Consider the following 20,979-nt stretch of genomic DNA (forward strand, 5'->3'; position numbering starts at 1 on the left):
CTGGGAAAGGCACAAAGCCAGACACACAGGTGTCAGGGATACAGACAGAGACGGAGAACGAGACAGGCAGCCTGGTGACATTCAGCCCAGACAGAAAGACAGCACCACTGAGACAGTAAAAGCTGAATACAGTACACACCTCTGAAAGTTGTAGAATAAATACTAGTTTAACATTAGAGTTAGTTCTTTAGGAATTTCTTTGAGAGAAAAAGATAATATTTGAACGAGGACAACATGTTTTATTGTAAGAATGATCTAGCATTGGGTTGGATTCTGTGTCTAGTCCAGTTAAATCAAAGTTGATTGATTGTGCACACAGTTTAGCAGATTTTATAGTGCCTAAAGCCAAATGCTTATGTTACTAGCTCCTTCCAACGCAGTAAAATGTCAACAAATACACAAATAATCCAAATTAAAAATAAATAAAACAGAATGAATCCCAATTAACCCACATGGTACTGTAACAGTAATCCAAATGCAATTTAGTCATTAGAAAATATAGGAACATTGATATGTATAATAAGATCCCCTTTGATGTTGTTTCTCTAGCTGCATGTCTCTGAAGCTATCACTACGGCTCTGGAGGACGTGGAGCGAAAACAAGAGGAAATGTCAACCTGGAAATTCAAAAATTCAGAGGATGCAAGTATAGCAGCTGAAGGTAAACTTTTTTTTATTTTTTACCCCTTTTTCATGGTATCCAATTGTTTTAGTGGCTTCTATCTTGTCTCATCGCTACAACTCCCGTACGGGCTCGGGAGAGACGAAGGTTGAAAGTCATGCGTCCTCCGATACACAACCCAACCAAGCCGCACTGCTTCTTAACACAGCGCCCTCCAACCCGGGAAGCCAGCTGCACCAATGTGTCGTAGGAAACACCGTGCATCTGGCAACCTTGGTTAGTGCGCATTGCGCCCGGCCTGCCACAGGAGTCACTGGTGCGCAATGAGACAAGGATTTCCCTACCGGCCAAACCCTCCCTAACCCAGACGACGCTAGGCCAATTGTGCGTCTCCCCACGGACCTCCCGGTCACGGCCGGTTACGACAGAGCCTGGGCGCAAACCCAGAGTCTCTGGTGGCGCTGCAGTACAGCACCCTTAGCCACTGCGCCACCCGGGAGGCCCTGAAGGTAAACTTTTAAGGAGGCTTGACAATGACGCAGAGACACTTTCATTGAGTATTGGCTTGAAATGTCACTCCCATTGGTTCCTTCCCTATATATGTCACTCCCATTGGTTCCTTCCCTATATATGTCACTCCCATTGGTTCCTTCCCTATATATATCACTCCCATTGGTTCCTTCCCTATATATGTCACTCCCATTGGTTCCTTCCCTATATATGTCCCTCCCTTTGGTTCCTTCCCTGTATATGGCACTCCCTTTGGTTCCTTCCCTATATATGTCACTCCCATTGGAGGTTTGTTTCTGCTTCATGTCCGTGTTTCTTTTGTATGATGTTCCGTTTTATTTATTTGAAGGTATCTAGCTGGTTTATGTTAACTTTGACTGTGTTGATGAAAATGACAGACCTTTCAAAAGTTGAATACAACATTATCAGCAAGTGACTTGACACCTACTTTGCCAAAGCGATTTAGAGTTGTTAAACGGAGTGACGAGTGTGTTATGTTAATATTGTCAAAATTATGCTTGTATAACAACCTTCAGAATTGTTTTTTTTTATTTTTAATAATGAAATATGCAAAATATGCATGCCGATATATTAGGCAATTAAGAGTAGGCAAAGTGATGGTGTAAGGTGACAATTATTTCAAATGTTTTACCATTGCAAGATTTGATGTACAAGTCACATTCACCGTGGTTCTCTGGAGCGTTGGTTATTCCACATACTTGCTACAATGTCAATCAGCGTCATCACTATCTTTCCTTTGCGGTACCTCAAGCTGTCGTGATTACCAGCTGAGATAAACTTTTTAGGAGTTGATTTTACTCCTGGCTCAGAGTTTGTCAGAGCACTGGCTTAGCATCACCACCAAAAACCTACGCTGAGCTGGGAGGTTTTTGTTGTCTTAAAACAGGTTTTGTGATTCATCTCTCCAGAGAACCTTTCTGAGATGCCCTCACCTACTCATTTGTTTAAATTTCCCTGTAGACAAATTGACGATGGCGCTATCAGAGATCCAGAGTGTTCTGAATGTTGTGCTGGAGAAACAGCAGGCGGAGAAAGATGACCTCACCAAGAAGTACAGGTCTGGAAACGACACTGCTTTCTATTGCTTCACAACATCTTGAGTTTCAAGTTTATGATGTTTTGCACACACACACACACACACACACACACACACACACACCAGCATCCTGAGTGTGATGTTTATCAAGCTCTGCTGTGTGACTCAGCTTATTGGTGAGTCAGTGACTAAAGCAAACAGTGGGGTGCATAGAATTAAAGAACAGAAAGGGTGACCTTCTTGTCGTGCGAAAGCATTTTGCAAAGCTTAAACCTCATCATTAATAATTCTTAATTATGAAACCTCATTATAAAACATGGATTATGAAACCTCATTATAAAACCTCATATGTTGCGGCGTCACCACAGCCTGGGGTTCTATCCCACAAACGGCTGTGAACCGGAGTCCCATTGGGCGGCACACAATTGCCCCAGCGTCGTCCAGGTTAGGGGAGGGTTTGGCTGCGGGGCTTTACATGCAAATTAGAAAATTTAAAAAGGTAAAGCAGACATCCACCTCAAACCTGGCGTCAAACTGCATATAAAAATAAAACCTGATATAACTCAAACGGAAAGCATTTGCATTTTTGCGCAGTCCAGGCAGTGCTGAGAGGGATAGTTTGGCCTGTTATTTGTTCTGGTTCTCTAGCGACTCCTTGTGGCGGGCCGGGCGCCTGCAGGCTGACCATGGTCATCAGTTGAACGGTGATTCCTCCGACACATTGGTGCAGCTGGCCTCCAGGTTAAGCGAGCGTGTGGTAAGAAGTGCAGATTGGTGGGTCATGTTTTGGAGGAAGCATGACTCGACCTTTGCCTCTCCCGAGCCTTTTGGGGAGTTGCAGCGATGAGACAAGATCGTTATCACGAAGGGGGGGTAAAAAAATAAATATATATATAACTCATTACAACATTATTAAACCTCATTATAATCTGGTAGCGTGATTTAATTTTAAACAATGTGCGTTATAAAGAGGCAGCTAGATGGTGAAGTGTGATTCATCCCTCCAGAGAACGTGTTTCCACTGCTCCAATAACTGCTCAGTCCAATGCCGGCGAGCTTTACACCACTCCAGCCAGCGCTTGGTATTGCGCGTGGTGATTTTAGGCTTGTGTGCGGCTGCTCGGCCATGGAAACACATTTCATGAAGCTCCCGACAAACAGTTATTGTGCTGACGTTGCTTCCAGAGGCAGTTAGGAACTCAGTAGGGAGTGTTTCAAACGAGGACAGACTATTTTTACTCACTTCAGCAAATGGCGGTCTTGTTCGGCTGAGCCATTGTTGATCCTAGGCGTTTCCACTTCACAATAACAGCACTTACAGTTGACTGGGGCAGTTCTAGCAGTGCAGAAATTTGACACACTGACTTGTTGGAAAGGTGGCATCCTACAACGGTGCCACGTTGAAAGTCTCTGAGCTCTTCAGTAAGACCATTCTACTGCCAATGTTTGTCTATGGAGATTGCATGGTTGATTTTCAGCCACACCTGTGCCAAATCCACTAATTTGAAGGGGTGTCCACATAATTTTGTATATATAGTGTATCTCTGTGGGGGTCAACATGTATTAGGGTCAGTACTGTAAAGGTTCATTATGAGTTATGAGTTTATTATGGGAAGAGTTGAGCATCCAGGGTTTGTCTCGTAAGGGTAGATACATTCCTAAAATACTTTGTTGTATGTATAATACATGGATAAGTTATTCTCCTTCAACTTCTCTTCATCCTCTTCTTCTTCCTTCTCTTCTTCCTCCTCATCTTCCTCTTCTTCTCTTCCTTCTCCCCCGTCTTCCTTTCCTCCTCCTCGTTCTCCTCTTCTTCTTCTCCCTCCTCGTCTTCCTTCTCCTTCCTCCTTTCCTTCTCCTCCTCGTCCTCTCCTCTTCTTCTTCTCCTGCAGGATAGCGTCAGACTCGTTCCGGCAGGGAGTGCTGCGTAGTCAGCTGACTTCGTTGGCGTCGCGTCAGAAGAGGCTGCTGGGTATCCTCCAGAAGCAAAGCGACATCAAGCTCCAGCTCCGCACCCGGAAGGGCCCGACCCTGACTCAGCACTCCCAGACAGGGAGAGATCAGAACATCTCCCACTCATCAACCACCACTTCCAGCCCTGCTCCCTCAGAAAGGAGCCTCGCAGGCAACCAGGAGGGGAGCCACGCTTCCCCCTTGTTCAGCTCTACTGGTAGTCACGACAACCGAGACAAACAAGAAGGTAGTAGCCAGACATCTCAGGTAGCGGCGCCTCGAACACATCCAACACAACACCGGGATGACAACAACAAAAACAACACTACCTTTTCATCACAACAAGGAAACAGAAACAGCAAACCACAACATGGAAACACCCCTGACATGGGAAGCAATGTGTTACAACAAGGGACGGCCAGTGATGGAGAAGAGAACAGGAAGTTGATCAGGCTCATCAAGAGAGGGGTCATCACACCAGGAGAGGATGTACTACAGCTGATGTGGAGGGTGAGGCAGGGCTGGGGGCAATTCCATTTAAATGTAATCAATTCAGGAAGGTAAGTTCGATTCACATTGTCCTCGTTGTTTTCGATGAGGACACAGTATATATTTCGTTAGAAAGGTCAATTTAACATTCATATAAAAGCATATATTTCCTAATATTTCAATGGAATGGTTTAAATGATATGGCCATATTCTGTTCTGTCTTCCAGGGCTGTGTCCACCAGGCGTCTCTGCTCCTAGAAGGCTGGATCAGAGACAGCGTCACGGGCAGAGAGTTCCAGGCCCCAGAGCTCTGGGTAGCAGCTATCCTGGGAAACAACATCCCTGTTTCCTCAGCCTACGCCTGGGACAAGGTCAACACTACACTACAGTCTTCCTGAGTCCTCTATGAGGAAATACACTAAAACACACCTAGTGCTACGCAAAGACTACAAACACATTGATCATTTAATGTGACAAATATTAGAATATTTTGCACTGCATTTCCTTGACTTGCATACCTTGCTGAAAATTATGTTCAGGTAGCCTAAAGTTAGTTCTCTTTCTCCCCACCTAAAAGTGTTTGTTGCTTTGGGGACCTTTGCACCCCTGTCTGGAAATTAATCTAGGAAAGACTGCGCTGTCCAGAGCCCAAGCTGGTAGAGAAGTTTGCCCCAGTGCTTGAAATGGATTTGAAATAGGTGTTGGTACTTAATTTGTGGTGTTAGCCCAACGGTCGAACATAGCAAAACACATCACATTCTGGAGAACCGGTACAGTGTTTTGTTACTAAGTTTTCATAAGAAAAATAATGAAGTTGACTCATTCCTAATGATCTGGCTGAGTTTCAGTTTGTTCTGTGCTTATTTAATTGGTGTAAATATTTACTTTGGAAACGGAAACAGATCTAGTATTTGGATTTATCTTGATCTCTTTTGACCGTGATCATATCAAAACCTTCTCTGTTACATAAGAAGAAACACACACACAAAAACACTTGCCAGGATTGTCATCATGTTTAATAAACTGTAGAACTGTTGGCTGTCGTGGTCAACATACTGAATCTTATCTGATTCTAGGGCGTGTCTGCTGTCCTAGACTTGTTGGTGCATTGTGGGCCGTAGAGCTGAATGTTGTCTTGGCTGACGAAGGCTGCTATGTGGTACATTGAAAGAGGATTGCTTCATGAGATAGACATAACCATCTATAGATTTATAGTGATTTTATTATTGATTTCAAGGGGATAGCTGAATCACAGCTAGAGGGCAGTTAGAGGACAGCTGAATCACAGCTAGGGGACATTTAGAGGACAGCTGAATCACAGCTAGGGGACAGTTAGAGGACAGCTGAATCACAGCTAGGGGACATTTAGAGGACAGCTGAATCACAGCTAGGGGACATTTATAGGACAGCTGAATCACAGCTAGGGGACAGTTAGAGGACAGCTGAATCACAGCTAGGGGACATTTAGAGGACAGCTGAATCACAGCTAGGGGACATTTAGAGGACAGCTGAATCACAGCTAGGGGACAGTTAGAGGACAGCTGAAGCACACTTAGAGGACAGCTGAAGCACAGCTAGGGGACAGCTGAAGCACAGTTAGGGGACAGCTGAAGCACAGTTAGGGGACAGCTGAAGCACAGTTAGAGGACAGCTGAAGCACAGTTAGGGGACAGTTAGAGGACAGCTGAAGCACAGCTAGAGGACAGCTTAAGCACAGTTAGAGGACAGCTGAAGCACAGCTAGAAGACAGCTGAAGGACAGCTAGAGGACAGTTAGAGGACAGCTGAAGCACAGCTAGAGGACAGCTGAAGCACAGCTAGAGGACAGCTGAAGCACAGCTAGAGGACAGTTGAAGCACAGTTAGAGGAGAGCTGAAACACAGCTAGAGGACAGTTAGAGGACAGCTGAAGCACAGCTAGAGGACAGTTAGAGGACAGCTGAAGCACAGCTAGAGGACAGTTAGAGGACAGCTGAAGCACAGTTAGAGGACAGCTGAAGCACAGCTAGAGGACAGCTGAAGCACAGATAGAGGACAGTTAGAGGACAGCTGAAGCACAGTTAGAGGACAGTTAGAGGACAGCTGAAGCACAGTTAGAGGACAGCTGAAGCACAGATAGAGGACAGCTGAAGCACAGATAGAGGACAGTTAGAGGACAGCTGAAGCACAGTTAGAGGACAGCTGAAGCACAGATAGAGGACAGCTGAAGCACAGTTAGAGGACAGCTGAAGCACAGTTAGAGGACAGCTGAAGCACAGTTAGAGGACAGCTGAAGCACAGTTAGAGGACAGCTGAAGCACAGTTAGAGGACAGCTGAAGCACAGCTAGAGGACAGCTGAAGCACAGCTAGAGGACAGCTGAAGCACAGTTAGAGGACAGCTAAAGCATAAGAAGATAGACCCTCCGCTCTGCACTCGTTCTCATTCGTAAAAAAAAAGTTTAATTAAAAAGCTTGGAAAGCAAAAACACACACACACACACAGAGAGAGGGTAAAGGCATGGATATGTTTACAATAGCTATGTAATGGTTATGGAAGATGGAAGGGCTTTATCCTGGATGGATGGATGCTCAGGGATTAAATGGTGTTAAAGGGGGGTCTGCTGTCAGTCATTGGTTCAGGTAACCCACAGTAGCCTCTCTCTACATATATAATGCAAAGGTTTACATCTATAAAACATTAACCCATTGTTGTTGCCTCCATCGGTTGTAGATTGATTGTGTCACTCTACTGTCTTGTCAGTGTGCCATGGTCACAGTGGCCTGGTTATATGCCACATTAAATGTGGTGGGAGAAAGTAATGCACTTGTGTTGGTGCTCGCTCGCTTGTACACACACACACGTACACACACACACACGTACACACACACACGTACACACATAACACACACACATAACACACACACACATAACACACACATCTCCTAAATAACATTACAGAGTTTCCAATTCTTGAAATGGTTTGGAAACCCTTGTCTTTGTTTTGACAGGTGACGTACAGAGACAGGTCTCTGTCTGGTTACTTACTGGGCGTAGTGGACGTGACATCCCCAGCAGCAGCATCACAGAAGCCTGCCGAATCCACACACTCCTCTGCTCAGCCTCAGGATGTCCCCTCTGCAGGGGCACCTCTCTCAGGTCTGTCAGTTGATGATTCTCCTATACAGCCTGCTGTGACAGGTTGATTATCCTAAACAGCCTGCTATGTGACAGGTTGATTATCCTATACAGCTTGCTATGTGACAGGTTGATTATCCTAAACAGCCTGCTATGTGACAGGTTGATTATCCTATACAGCCTGCTGTGTGACAGGTTGATTATCCTAAACAGCCTGCTATGTGACTGGTTGATTATCCTATATAGCCTGCTATGTGACTGGTTGATTATCCTATATAGCCTGCTATGTGACTGGTTGATTATCCTATACAGCCTGCTATGTGACAGGTTGATTATCCTATACAGCCTGCTATGTGACAGGTCAATTATCCTATATAGCCTGCTATGTGACTGGTTGATTATCCTAAACAGCCTGCTATGTGACAGGTTGGTTATCTTATACAGCCTGCTATGTGACAGGTTGGTTATCCTATACAGCCTGCTATGTGACAGGTTGCCTAGTGTCTCTAACTCTTACTGGCTGATGTTAACTATCATTGTTGTTTCCTCTGAGAGAGTGAGAGGAAGGGAAGGGAGAGAGAAGGGGGGGAGCAGGGAAAGAGGGATGGAGAGAGAAGGGGAGGGAGGGGGGGAGCGAGAGAGAAGGGGAGAGAGGGGGAGAGGGATGGAGAGTGAGAGGAAGAGAGAGAGAAGGGATGGAGAGAGAAGGGGAGGGAGGGGGGAGCGAGAGAGAAGGGGAGAGGGATGGAGAGTGAGAGGAAGAGAGAGAGATAAGGGATGGGGAGAGAGAGAGGGAGAGGGAGGGAGAGAGGGGGGAAGAGGGGGAGGGAGAGAAAGAGAGAGGGGGGGGGAGAGGGAGAGACCGAGAGAGAAAGAGTGAGGGGGAGAGAGAGAGCAGCTCAACAGATAGAGTGTGACCGCTGAATCATGTCTTCTATCTTTCAATCATTAATAGGTCTAGACTTGAGGCCTAGGCTATAGTGCACCTGCTGAAGAAACACACACACACAACCTGGTGATGGGATGCAGGAACACACACACACTATGGGAGTAGGAGAAATATGTCAATGAACATTACAGCGTGTGAATTTTACGGCTGGGAACGATTCATTGGTCTAACTCTCACTTCAGAGTTGCCGATAGAGAATAAACATGAGTTTTGAATGAATTCTGTTTTTGTCTCACTCTCTACAGAGTCATCGGCAGTACTCAGAAATATAATGCAAATCAAGTCGATCAGATTAATTGGTGATGAGGAGTTTGTGCCCCATCATATAATGGACCGCTACTGGGACAGTCTTACACAGACACACACTGACGACTGGCTGTTTTAAACTCTTTATTCCCCATGGAGACACTGAGGACTCATATTAATGTGTGATTCACTGTTATCAATGTTATTATTCAAGATGTACAAGTGGGTGTTTTTAGAATTAACTCTTTATCCCACAAAGAGAACTGAACACTCTAGGGCAACTGATGTTATAATTAAGCGATAAGGCACAAGGGGGTGTGTTATATGGCCAATATACCGAGGCTCAGGGCTGGTCTTAGGCACGACGCAATGAAGAGTGCCTGGACACACCCCTTAGCCGCCATATACCACAAACCCCGAGGTGCCTTATTGCTATTATAAACTGGTTACCAACGTAATTAGAGCAGTTAAAAGTAAATGTTTTGTCATGCCCGTGGTATACGGTCTGATATACCACGGCTGTCAGCCAATCAGCATTCAGGGCTCGAACTACCCAGTTTATAATAACCCTTATATTCTCACTAATGTTATAATGTGATGTTTTAAAAATGACTGTTATTTGAACACTTATAAATGTTATGATTGATTGATATTCAAGCCAATCAAAGTGGTTCTATGACGTCACCTTTATAGGTTAATTTTGTTCTTCCCACGGTTGTGTTTTTCTCCCAAGTGTTGTTGTTGTGAAGCCTAATTGGTTATTGTGAAGCCTAATTGGTTATTGTGAAGCCTAATTGGTTATTGTGAAGCCTAATTGGTTATTGTGAATCCTAATTGGTTATTGTGAATCCTAATTGGTTATTGTGAATCCTAATTGGTTATTGTGAATCCTAATTGGTTATTGTGAAGCTTAATTGGTTATTGTGAAGCCTAATTGGTTATTGTGAAGCCTAATTGGTTATTGTGAATCCTAATTGGTTATTGTGAAGCCTAATTGGTTATTGTGAATCCTAATTGGTTATTGTGAAGCCTAATTGGTTATTGTGAAGCCTAATTGGTTATTGTTTTTGTGTAAAGTAATTCCATTATTATTGGACTTTATCTAGACGGCCACAATTACAGCAAGTTTTCTTTTCTTAAGTAAACCATAATTGGATATTATGTTATTGTTAATTGACAGTAAAATAATATATATATATATATCTATAAAGTGTTTAATAAAGAAAATGAAGTAATTGTTAAATGTGTCCATTTGCTTATTATTTATGAGTGGTGTCTGGTCTGCCTCAGTTTGAAGCATCTAAGAAAGATGTGAAACATAAAACTCAATGTAATTTTCCGTAGTTCGGCCGGTGTGTGTGTGTGTGTGTCACTGCTATGAGTCAGTGCCAGGAGTGGGTGGAGAACTTGACTTTCGCTCGTGTCTCCGTGACTGCCTGCAGTGTGTGTGTGTGTGTCTTCCCCCTCTCCCTCGCCCTCACTCTGCCACACCTCCCCTCCAAGCCATCGAGCGCCAGAGGTCCGGAGAGAGAGAGAGAGAGGGTAGAGACAGACAGGACTCATGACTGTGCTGAATTTCCCGAATCAAGTTCCTTCACAAATGTAAGTATTTTTCTATGTCCTCTGCCTTTGTAAGTATTTGTTGTGCTTTACAGTAATAGTCTGTGATTGACAGATAACATTTTTTACCCGGAGCAAACTAAGGTCTCCTCTACGGCAGATGCTTAAAGTCTTGTATACCAAAAGATGTATAATATTTTTGGACGGACAAAGTTTTTCGGTGAGGAGAGGTGATCATTTTTTAACCACCTTCATTTCCAGGTTATTCTGACTTTTTTAATCTTCTTGTTTTGCTTTAGCAGTACAGTAATAGATATTTTTGTCTGACGTTACGCTTTGCCTGGCATGAATGTTTAATTTGACTCAAAAAGTGATAAAACATTGATTACTAGGAGCGCTGTTTAGGTTAGTCAAGTATGTCGCGAGAGTGCTTTTAGCTTACTGAAATATAGGTTTATGTGACTTACGTTCCTGTAGTGAGAATGTGTATTAATATCTGTACTACTAGCTTATAATTAAAGATACATGTTACTGCTGTGTGTTTTAATTTAGAATTAAAGATGAATGTTACTGCTGTGTGTTTTAATTTATAATTAAAGATACATGTTACTGCTGTGTGTTTTAACTTATAATGTAATTCAATGACTTTTTAATGACTTTTTAACTTGTGTGAGTGTATTGTGTAGCCTAAAACACTTTTTCTTCTCTCTGTAGGCTGTCTAGTGAGACTTTGGAAAACTTTTTGATGGCACGTAGTAGAAACTCAAAGACGTCTTTAGCGTGCAAGGTATGTCCTTTTTTTGTTTTGATATGAATACGGGTCTTATTTCCCTGCTGTGTTTATTTAAATATTGGGCTGTCAGATTCCAATAGTTTAGGAACACAGCATATCCTGTTCCGTGACAGTACGGTACATTAAATGACCTTTTTCCACGAGTGTGTCTCTGCACGTGCGCACGTTGTTGCGCGTGGCATGGCACAGAACTGTTACATGAACACGATACCCCCCCCCCCCCCCCGTATAAATATGTCTTAATGCATGTATGTTATCACACAGCTAATATAGATCATATTACTGTAGAGAGAGACCATAATGCCTGTATGTTATCACACAGCTAATATAGATCATATTACTGTAGAGAGAGACCATAATGCCTGTATGTTATCACACAGCTAATAGTCATTTATGTCATGTTGTTGCCCCCTGGCTACAGAATAAAAACTATGTGCTTAAAGATGCACTGTGTAGAAATCTCTCCGGCATTTCCATGTTGCTAAAATTCTAATAGTTTGACAAATTTCAGTTTGTGACATAATAAATAAGTATAATGTAGAGATTCATTCTACCATCTAAACCACGGTGAAATATATTTTCAACCAAAAATATTGTATTTTCAGCTGTTTGAAGCTGGTGTACAAAACCGAAAGTAAAAGATGCTAAAATGAAACTTAAGAACGGAAACGTAAAACTGGTGCACATAGAATTGATCTAACGCTTCTTAGACTTGCTTTCGATGACAGATCTATAATTCATATTTCTACGTGAATTTGGTATGTCGCCCAATTAGTTACATATTGCCACTTTAAAAGAGTAACTTTCATGATTTACATTTTTATTTTATTGAAAACCAGATGTTGTAGGCTTAGTTATAGAGAAACACGTCAATTCTGGTCTTTATTTTGACAGTTCATTGCAAAACTGATACATTTTGGTATTTGAGTAGTGCCTGAAGCGCAGCAGTTCCCAAACTAGGGGTTGCGGCCCCGTGTAGGGTCAGCTGATATGAAAATGGGGTGGAGGGAGAATTTCCATAATCCTGGTAAAAAAAAATAAATACAAAATATTATATTGTCTGTCTCTCAAAATCATTGTAATGAGATTAACCTTACAAATCTAAATGAAGATTAGTAAAATGTAAGAGTTTCAATTCAACTACAGAGCGCCCTTGGATCCTGGGAAAAGGCCACACTTGACCTTTCAACTTGAATCATTCCTACAGTGAATGGCTAAGCAGCTACGGTATGAAACCACATACTAATGCAGAGATGTAATATTACAGGCCACCATTGATATGATAAAAAACAATGTGTGGGGAGGCAGAGGCACAGCAATTCACATCTACACCTTTGTCAGAAAACACTGTGAAACTAAGAATGTATGCTATAGCTAGCATTCAAGAAGAAACTGACTGAATGGCTCAAAAACAACCCACCTTGTGCTCTCCAAATGGACGTTAGCTGTGAGGGCCGAGATGCCCATGCATTGACTTTAGTTCGATACTTCTCGGGGGATGCTATTTGTGAGGACATATTGTTCTGCCTCACGATTACCGAGCAAGAAACGGTACATGGGATGTTCAGTGTGCTGCGTTATTATATTGACGAAAATATTCATGGGATCGAATGGTGGGCTTTTGCACAGATGAGGCTCCATCGATCATAGGACGGCAGGCAGGCCTCTGCACTCTAGTTATGAATGTGTGTCCCTCTGCCATATGGACACATTGTATGTATGATACACCCTCTGAGCTGTAATGGGTTCACCGAGAGCAACTGGCGGCAAAAGAGCTGAGCGCAGAACTCGGAGATACGCAGCAGGTAACATCGATTGTAAACTACATCGCTAAACGTTTTGGAGATATGGGATCAGAGCAGGACTGTTCTATTTCACTTGTCTTGGTGGTTATTGAGGTGAAGTGTTTAAATATTTTTTTGAATTGAGAGAGGAACTGTGGTCATTCACAATGGATGTAAAAAAATAAATAAAAAAAAACTGACTTTGTTGACTTTCTGTGTAATTAAAATAAAATGTGTCTCCTTGCCTATGTAACAGACATATTTTGTGAAACTGAACGCACTGAACGCAAGCATGCAGGGGAAATACGAAACAATTCTACAGATGAGTGACCGAATCAGTGAAATCCGTTTGACTGTGATCCTGGCTCAGTTGACATCCCGGTAAGTGGAATCGAACAGCTGGTCGAGCTGTCACGTGGCCGAATGCGTCAGGCCATGCATTCACGGGTCACTATGGAGGAAATTCGGTTCCTGACTCAAAGGGAATACTGTGCCGTCTCCCTCCGAGCATTACAAGGAATGGTATGCTGATTCAGCGCTGTCTGCATTAAAAACAAATATTGACCCAGGTTGGATATGACAGGAGAGATGAGGTTCTCACTGTCGACCACGCCCCTGACTTTGTGAAGCTCCGTCGCAACATCCATCAAACCCCATCTCATCAGTGGTGGTGAAATAAGATTTTCAATTGACTCTCGTAGCCTCACATGAAACGTATATGATGGTGAGTTGAGAATACAATCAGAAATATTGTTAGAATGTTTTGCAATTGACTGTCATAGCCGCAATTAAAAAAGTAAACATTCTTTTTTTTTCACATGGTTGTGGTCGTCAGGATTTTCAGATATCAAAATGGAGTCCTAGGCCAAAACAGTTTGTGAATCCCTGCCCTAGCGCTTCAACTCTACCATTGAAATCGAAATGTAGAGGCAGGCACCTTGAGAAGGTACCGCTACCTCATCTCAATGTAGGGGTTCGGTGTTAAATACACTCCCTTCTAGACAGTGGTGTAAAGTACTTAAGTAAAAAATACCTTAACCTAAGTCGTTTTTTGGCGTTTCTGTACTCTACTATTTATATTTGGGACAACTTTTACCTCACATCTATGTGGTTTTACGAAGAGGAAGAAAAAAAAACAATGTAGGCTTTGAGGATTATACATTTATATTCTTAGCTACATCGGTCGTAACAAGAAATCGACTGTGGTAATGTTAACTCGCTAACAGTTGGCTCATATCGTAGGTCAGTGGCTGTGCGTTTCCCCCAATCTTTTATTTACAGTATCCATCCAGTTTCCTACACGTTTATAATTCTGAAACGTGAAAGCCTATCTGAGAGGGGTCGCCCTGGTAGTAGTTGTAGGTCTTTATACAGTACCAATCTGTGAGTTAATTTGACCATTGGGAAAAGAGCTACTGTGTAAATACTGCAAATGTGGGTTGAATTGAATTGAGCCCCTATTCTTAAATTTTCAAGGTGATGATTGCACTTTTCTTCCCTACACAATTGCAAGTGGCAATCGATGTCAGGAAGGAGCAGCCTTACCACAGTGAGCTAACTGTCCACGCAGTATTTGCTTGCGATGTACATTATTTAATTATCAGAGCATGTCAGTAGACTTCTGGTAAACTATGTTTACCCCCCCCCCCCCCCCAAAATGTTTATTCATGATAAATTCCCACCCACAACTTCTCACCTGAATGCATTTTATATATATATATATATATATTTGAAAGCGTTGGGCAAAGGCTGAAATTGGGTAGTTCACCTAATAACATTTTCTTATTAAATGTATGTTAGTAGCTTAGTGACAGAATACTCTTATGTTTGTTACAGTGCATTTGTTCATTGACACTGTTCCTTCTTCTTCTTCTTCATTCTTCTTCTCCTCCTTCTGCAGAATGAAAATAAGATGTGCCCTGTTCCATAAATTGAGACAGAGGTGCTTCCTGTTGTCCCTGGCCCTGCTGCTGCTGTGTCTGCTGAAGTTGTTCTATGCTAAAGTATCTTTGAGGAACAGCTTCTACATCGAACCCTATGGAATCACAGACCGCTCCTCACAGAACCCCAACCACCAGTACAACATCAACTGCACTGCCATCTACCAACTGGACCCTGTGGAGGTACATTAATATATTTAATTAATTTGACCATTTTAAATATGTAAAAAACATTTCAAAATAACTATAAAGGATAAGATGGTGAAGTCGTTTTATTTTTCCGTTATGATCCTTGTGTCAAAGGTAGGGAAGTCCTTGGAGATCAGACGCAAAGTCATAGTGGACTTGGAGGATGACCGCCTCGTGGCTTTAACCTCAGACTGTCAGAGGTACTTGTGTTTTCTGTACACTACTTTTGTAACTTGCCTTTTGTTTTCTATGTATTTATTGTGACTGTTTTTAATGTTGTGAATATTTTGTAAGTGTTTTTCTATGGCTGTAAAGATGACAGCCTAATGGTGATTTTAATAAAGTACTATCGCATCTCTCATATCTTCTAATCTCAGGTACATCGAGACGAGAGGATATGACGTCATCCCAGTGTCGGAAGAGGAGCGGGGGTTCCCGCTGGCGTACTCCCTGGTGGTGCATAAGAACGCTGCCATGGTCGAGAGGATCTTCAGGGCCACCTACGCCCCTCACAACCTCTACTGCATTCACTATGACCAGAAGGTAGGGTCGGCAACCAGGTAGCCTAGAGAAGGTAGGGCCTGCAACCAGGTAGCCTGGAGAAGGTAGGGCCGGCAGCAAGGTATCCTAGAGAAGGTAGGGTCGGCAACCAGGTAGCCTGGAGAAGGTAGGATCGGCAACCAGGTAGCCTAGAGAAGGTAGGGTCGGCAACCAGGTAGCCTAGAGAAGGTAGGGCCTGCAACCAGGTAGCCTGGAGAAGGTAGGGCCGGCAGCAAGGTATCCTAGAGAAGGTAGGGTCGGCAACCAGGTAGCCTGGAGAAGGTAGGGCCTGCAACCAGGTAGCCTGGAGAAGGTAGGGCCGGCAACCAGGTAGCCTGGAGAAGGTAGGGCCGGCAGCAAGGTAGCCTAGAGAAGGTAGGGTCGGCAACCAGGTAGCCTAGAGAAGGTAGGGTCGGCAACCAGGTAGCCTAGAGAAGGTAGGGTCGGCAACCAGGTAGCCTAGAGAAGGTAGGGTCGGCAACCAGGTAGCCTAGAGAAGGTAGGGTCGGCAACCAGGTAGCCTAGAGAAGGTAGGGTCGGCAACCAGGTAGCCTAGAGAAGGTAGGGCCGGCAGCAAGGTAGCCTAGAGAAGGTAGGGCCGGCAGCAAGGTAGCCTAGAGAAGGTAGGGCCGGCAGCAAGGTAGCCTAGAGAAGGTAGGGCCGGCAGCAAGGTAGCCTAGAGAAAGTAGGGCCGGCAGCAAGGTAGCCTAGAGAAGGTAGGGCCGGCAGCTAGGTAGCCTGGAGAAGGTAGGGCCGGCAGCAAGGTAGCCTGGAGAAGGTAGGGCCGGCAGCAAGGTAGCCTGGAGAAGGTAGGGCCGGCAGCAAGGTAGCCTAGAGAAGGTAAGGCCGGCAGCTAGGTAGCCTGGAGAAGGTAGGGCCGGCAGCAAGGTAGCCTGGAGAAGGTAGGGCCGGCAGCAAGGTAGCCTGGAGAAGGTAGGGCCGGCAGCAAGGTAGCCTAGAGAAGGTAGGGCCGGCAGCAAGGTAGCCTAGAGAAGGTAGGGCCGGAAGCAAGGTAGCCTGGAGAAGGTAGGGGAAAATCGGAGGGGATTTGTGCTGACTTGAGGGTTTTTAGTGATGTTTCTGTGTGTAATGGGAAGAGTTCGGTACAGCAGCAGACACATTTCTTGTCTCCTATGTGGATTATTGATAGGCGTCTTCTTATCCTTCTAGTCCTCTCAGAGCTTCATAGCAGCCATGAGGAACCTGGCTCACTGCTTCCCTAACCTCTTCCTAGCCTCCAAGCTGGAGTCAGTGCAGTACGCCCACATCACACGGCTTTACGCCGACCTCAACTGCCTCAACGACCTGTTAGAAAGGTCAGAGGTCAAGTGGAAGTATGTCATCAACCTCTGCGGCCAGGACTTCCCCCTCAGGTAAACCCCCCCCCCCCCCCCCCCCCCCCCGGTCTCCCCTCCATACACTTTTACAGATTATTTTACTCATAGTATAATTGTTTTAAGAATGTTTTATTGTCACATACACTGGATAGATGTAATGAAATGGCTCCTTTGGAGCCAATTAGGGTTTAGTGCCTTGCTCAAGAGCACATCGGCAGATTATAGTCCTAGTCCTTATCTGTAGTCTTTAAAAATCGTACTTATACTCCTGAAATGGCACCGCTACTCTGGTCAGCAGTACACGGTATAGTCTTTATCTGTAAAGTCTTGAAAAGCACTGTACAATTGAAACGTTTGATAATGATTATTATCATTAGGTCGAACGGTGAGCTGGTGTCGGAGCTGCAGGCGCTGAACGGTGCCAACATGCTGGAGACCTCCCGTCCCAGCGAGCTGAAGAAACAGCGCTTCCGTTTCCAGCACCAGCTGAAGGACGTGCCCTACGAGTACCGCCGCATACCCGTCCGAACCACACAGGCCAAGGCGCCGCCGCCGCACGACATTGAGATGTTCATCGGCAGCGCCTACTTCGTCTTGTCCCGTGACTTTGTCCTGTTCGTGGAAACCAGCCGGGTGGCGAGGGACTTCCTGGAATGGTCAGCTGACACTTACTCTCCGGATGAACACTTCTGGGCAACGTTGACGAGAATCCCCGGTGTACCGGGAGAGATCTCCCGGTCTGCCCCAGATGTAACAGACTTGAAGAGTAAGACACGTCTGGTGAAATGGAATTATCTGGAAGGGTCTCTGTACCCTCCCTGCACTGGGACTCACATGAGGAGTGTCTGTATATATGGGGCTGCAGAGCTGCGATGGTTGCTGAACTATGGCCACTGGTTCGCTAACAAGTTTGACCCCAAAGTTGACCCGGTACTAATCAAGTGCTTAGAGGAGAAATTGGAAGAGAAACGTAGGCAATGGGGAAACACTGTGAAGAATTGAAAAGGGGAAAAACATCTGTGAATGAAATGGGATGGGAGAATCAGTTCATTTGTTGGTTTATATGGAAGATCTACCCAGTCTGCAGATGAGGTACTCCAGATCAACTAACTGCAAGGAATAAGTCAAATTCTGCAGTGGCAGGATTTTCTTGTTTTACAAAAAAATAACTTTTATGTCTATTGAATACTAGTTGAACCCCGCTGAAAATTAAATGTTGAAGTTCAAATGAACGGTTCGAATAAAAGGCTTCGCCCAACAGCTCTTTAATGATGTCCAAGATGGACGTTTCAGAGGATAGTGAAACAAGACGATCAATGGCCAAAATATCTACACTGCTAGTTCTGTCACGGATATCGCAAAGAACTTGTCACATGTTGCAATAACACCTAATGGAATGTCTCATCTTGATACCAGATCCAATGAGAAATGCATGTAGATTGAATAGACTGACGGTCATTTATGTTATTCTCTAGGATGCTGTCACGTAGGTAAAATGCTACACTCTTTACCAAACCAACCATACCAAAGACACTCGACTGTAACAAAACGGCACATCAAAGCTGGATGTCAGGTTTTTATACATTTTCATGGAAACACTTATTTTTTGTATTAGTATTTTAGTATTAAGAATTAGTATTTTAGTATTAAGAATTAGTATTTATCATCTAAATGATAGTATATATTTGTAGAGAAGGGAGTTTGATACAGCAGTAATGCAACAAGGTTTATATCTCTTAATAAGTATAAATGATTTGTTTCTTAATACATCTATCACTTTGAATAGTTTCTTAAGGCGTAATTCATGAAGTGGTTTTACTTGGTCAGTACATCTTGTTCCCTACCCTAGCTCACTGTCTATCCATAAGTAGGCATACACTAAGACCTATATAGGACCTGAAGTTTTAGGAAGTTTAATGTGATAAGTAGGCTTTGTACTGTATTGAGGTAAGTTCAGTGTTGTGTTTTTGGGGTAGACACACCGTTTATATGCTTGTAATCCCCTCACACTGCCTGCTGCAGTTGTACTTCTTGATACAAACTGGTGTTTTAATCTCCTCTGTGACGACGCCACAGCCCAGAGCTCTGAAGACTGAGGACTCTGCAGCACTAATATACATCAACTCTGCATTGGCCGGACGGGAGGAGACCAGCCACTACAGCTCAGGCTGCCTAGAGTCTGGTCTACACTCTGACTCCTGGCACAGTCCTCAGAGTGGAGTTAGAGAGGAGGGAGGGAGAGATGGAGGGAGGGATGGATGGGAGGGGGGATAGAGAGAGGGAGAGAAGAAGAAGGAGGAGAGGAGGGAGCCTCTCCTACCACTGGCAGCCAACAAAGTAATGTCTCCCCTCCGGCCTGCAACATTAAACAGATGACACAACTCAGCCCTGCTGCTGTTACCAAGCCAATGCTGATGTAGTCGGAAATGTGATCATTTGTGATGTTATGGAGCTCGTGAATCTTAATATGCCAGGTTACCACAACAAATAATGTAGCAGATAGCAGGACAAGATGTTGGGTTTGTGTTGCAGACAGGTCTGGCTGACTGACTGGCTGGTTGGCTGGCTGGTTGGCTGGCTGGTCGACTGGCTGGCTGGTCGACTGGCTGGTTGACTGGCTGGTTGGCTGGCTGGTCGACTGGCTGGCTGGCTGGCCGACTGGCTGGCTGGTCGACTGGCTGGCTGGTCGACTGGCTGGCTGGCCGACTGGCTGGCTGGCTGGTCGACTGGCTGGCTGGTCGACTGGCTGGCTGGTTGACTGGCTGGCTGGCTGGTCGACTGGCTGGCCGACTGGCTGGCTGGTTGACTGGATGGCTGGCCGACTGGCTGGTTGGCTGGCTGGCTGGTTGACTGGCTGGCTGGCTGGTCGACTGGCTGGCTGGTCGACTGGCTGGCTGGCCAACTGGCTGGCTAGTCGACTGGCTGGTTGACTGGCTGGCTGGTTGGCCGGCTGGCTGGCCGGCTGGCTGGCTGGCTGGTTGGCTGGCTGGCCGACTGGCTGGCTGGTTAGTTGGTACTATGCTCCACTGTGTCGATCAGGTGTCGTCGTCTCATAGTGGGACTCTTAGGCCGCGTCCCAAATAGCACCCAGTTCCCTATACAGTTCCCCCACAGGGCGCTGGCCAAAAGTAGTGCCCTATATAGGGGATAGGGTGTCATTTATAGGGGATAGGGTGCCATTTATAGGGGATAGGGTGCCATTTATAGGGGATAGGGTGTCTGAATGGAGGGATGGTAGAGAGGGTGTCAAATGGAAAACACCTTGTCTCCGGGACATCATGTCTACACACAGTGAGCAGTGATAGAGCTTCTTAAGGCCCTTTGGTTTTTACTGGTTATACAAATTATTGTTTAATAATGGACCAAATTGGACTTCCAGTCATTTGAACATGTAGTATTTCAGGTGATGTCGAACCAGCCATGTTATTTATGGACTGTAATACTAGCTGCTAGCTACCTCACTGCTACATTATTTGTTGTGTGTGACAGCTGAATATTACTACTAATCACGGGAGACTGCTGAGGGGAGGAATGGTATAAAACACATGAAAACCATGTGTTTGATGAGTTCGATATCATTCCATTTATTCCGTTCCAGCCATTACAATGAGCCCGTCCTCCCCAATTGAGGTGCCACCAACCTCCTGTGATGTATCTGCTTCTAAACGATCGTACGATAGTGCAGTATCTCTGATCACCCAGCACTCTCTCAGATCACCCAGCACTCTCTCAGATCACCCTGTAGTCTCTATGATCTCCCTGCACTCTCTCAGATCACCCTGCACTCTCTCAGATACCATGCAGTCTCTATGATCACCCCGCACTCTCTCAGATCACCCTGCACTCTCTCAGATCACCCTGTAGTCTCTATGATCTCCCTGCCGTCTCTATGATCT

The 20,979-nt window shown here is 44.7% G+C and overlaps 2 protein-coding genes across 3 annotated transcripts; both read left to right on the plus strand.

Annotated features, from left to right (window-relative positions):
- The first annotated feature begins 1,858 nt into the window (after positions 1-1,858).
- Positions 1,859-10,157, plus strand: LOC110536414 (ankyrin repeat domain-containing protein 31). The gene is made up of 5 exons (XM_036936408.1): positions 1,859-2,210; positions 4,082-4,652; positions 4,859-5,002; positions 7,619-7,766; positions 8,940-10,157. The coding sequence occupies exons 1-5, from the start codon at positions 2,125-2,127 to the stop codon at positions 9,077-9,079; spliced, it is 1,089 nt and encodes a 362-aa protein (XP_036792303.1). The 5' UTR covers positions 1,859-2,124; the 3' UTR covers positions 9,080-10,157.
- Positions 10,158-10,390: 233 nt separating this feature from the next.
- LOC110536415 (beta-1,3-galactosyl-O-glycosyl-glycoprotein beta-1,6-N-acetylglucosaminyltransferase 4) lies at positions 10,391-19,639 on the plus strand. Of its 2 annotated transcripts, XM_036936409.1 has the most exons (7): positions 10,391-10,542; positions 11,215-11,287; positions 14,978-15,200; positions 15,321-15,406; positions 15,584-15,749; positions 16,917-17,119; positions 17,461-19,639. In XM_036936409.1, exons 3-7 carry the CDS (start codon positions 14,979-14,981, stop codon positions 18,083-18,085), a joined length of 1,302 nt encoding a protein of 433 aa, XP_036792304.1. In that variant the 5' UTR covers positions 10,391-10,542; positions 11,215-11,287; position 14,978; the 3' UTR covers positions 18,086-19,639. The 2 variants fall into 2 exon arrangements, with proteins under 2 accessions (XP_036792304.1, XP_036792305.1); XM_036936410.1 differs by lacking the exons at positions 10,391-10,542; positions 11,215-11,287 and adding an exon at positions 11,667-13,801.
- The last annotated feature ends 1,340 nt before the right edge of the window (positions 19,640-20,979 follow it).

The sequence above is a fragment of the Oncorhynchus mykiss genome, chromosome 11, assembly GCF_013265735.2.
Source record: "Oncorhynchus mykiss isolate Arlee chromosome 11, USDA_OmykA_1.1, whole genome shotgun sequence".
In the NCBI taxonomy this organism is placed as follows: domain Eukaryota; kingdom Metazoa; phylum Chordata; class Actinopteri; order Salmoniformes; family Salmonidae; genus Oncorhynchus; species Oncorhynchus mykiss.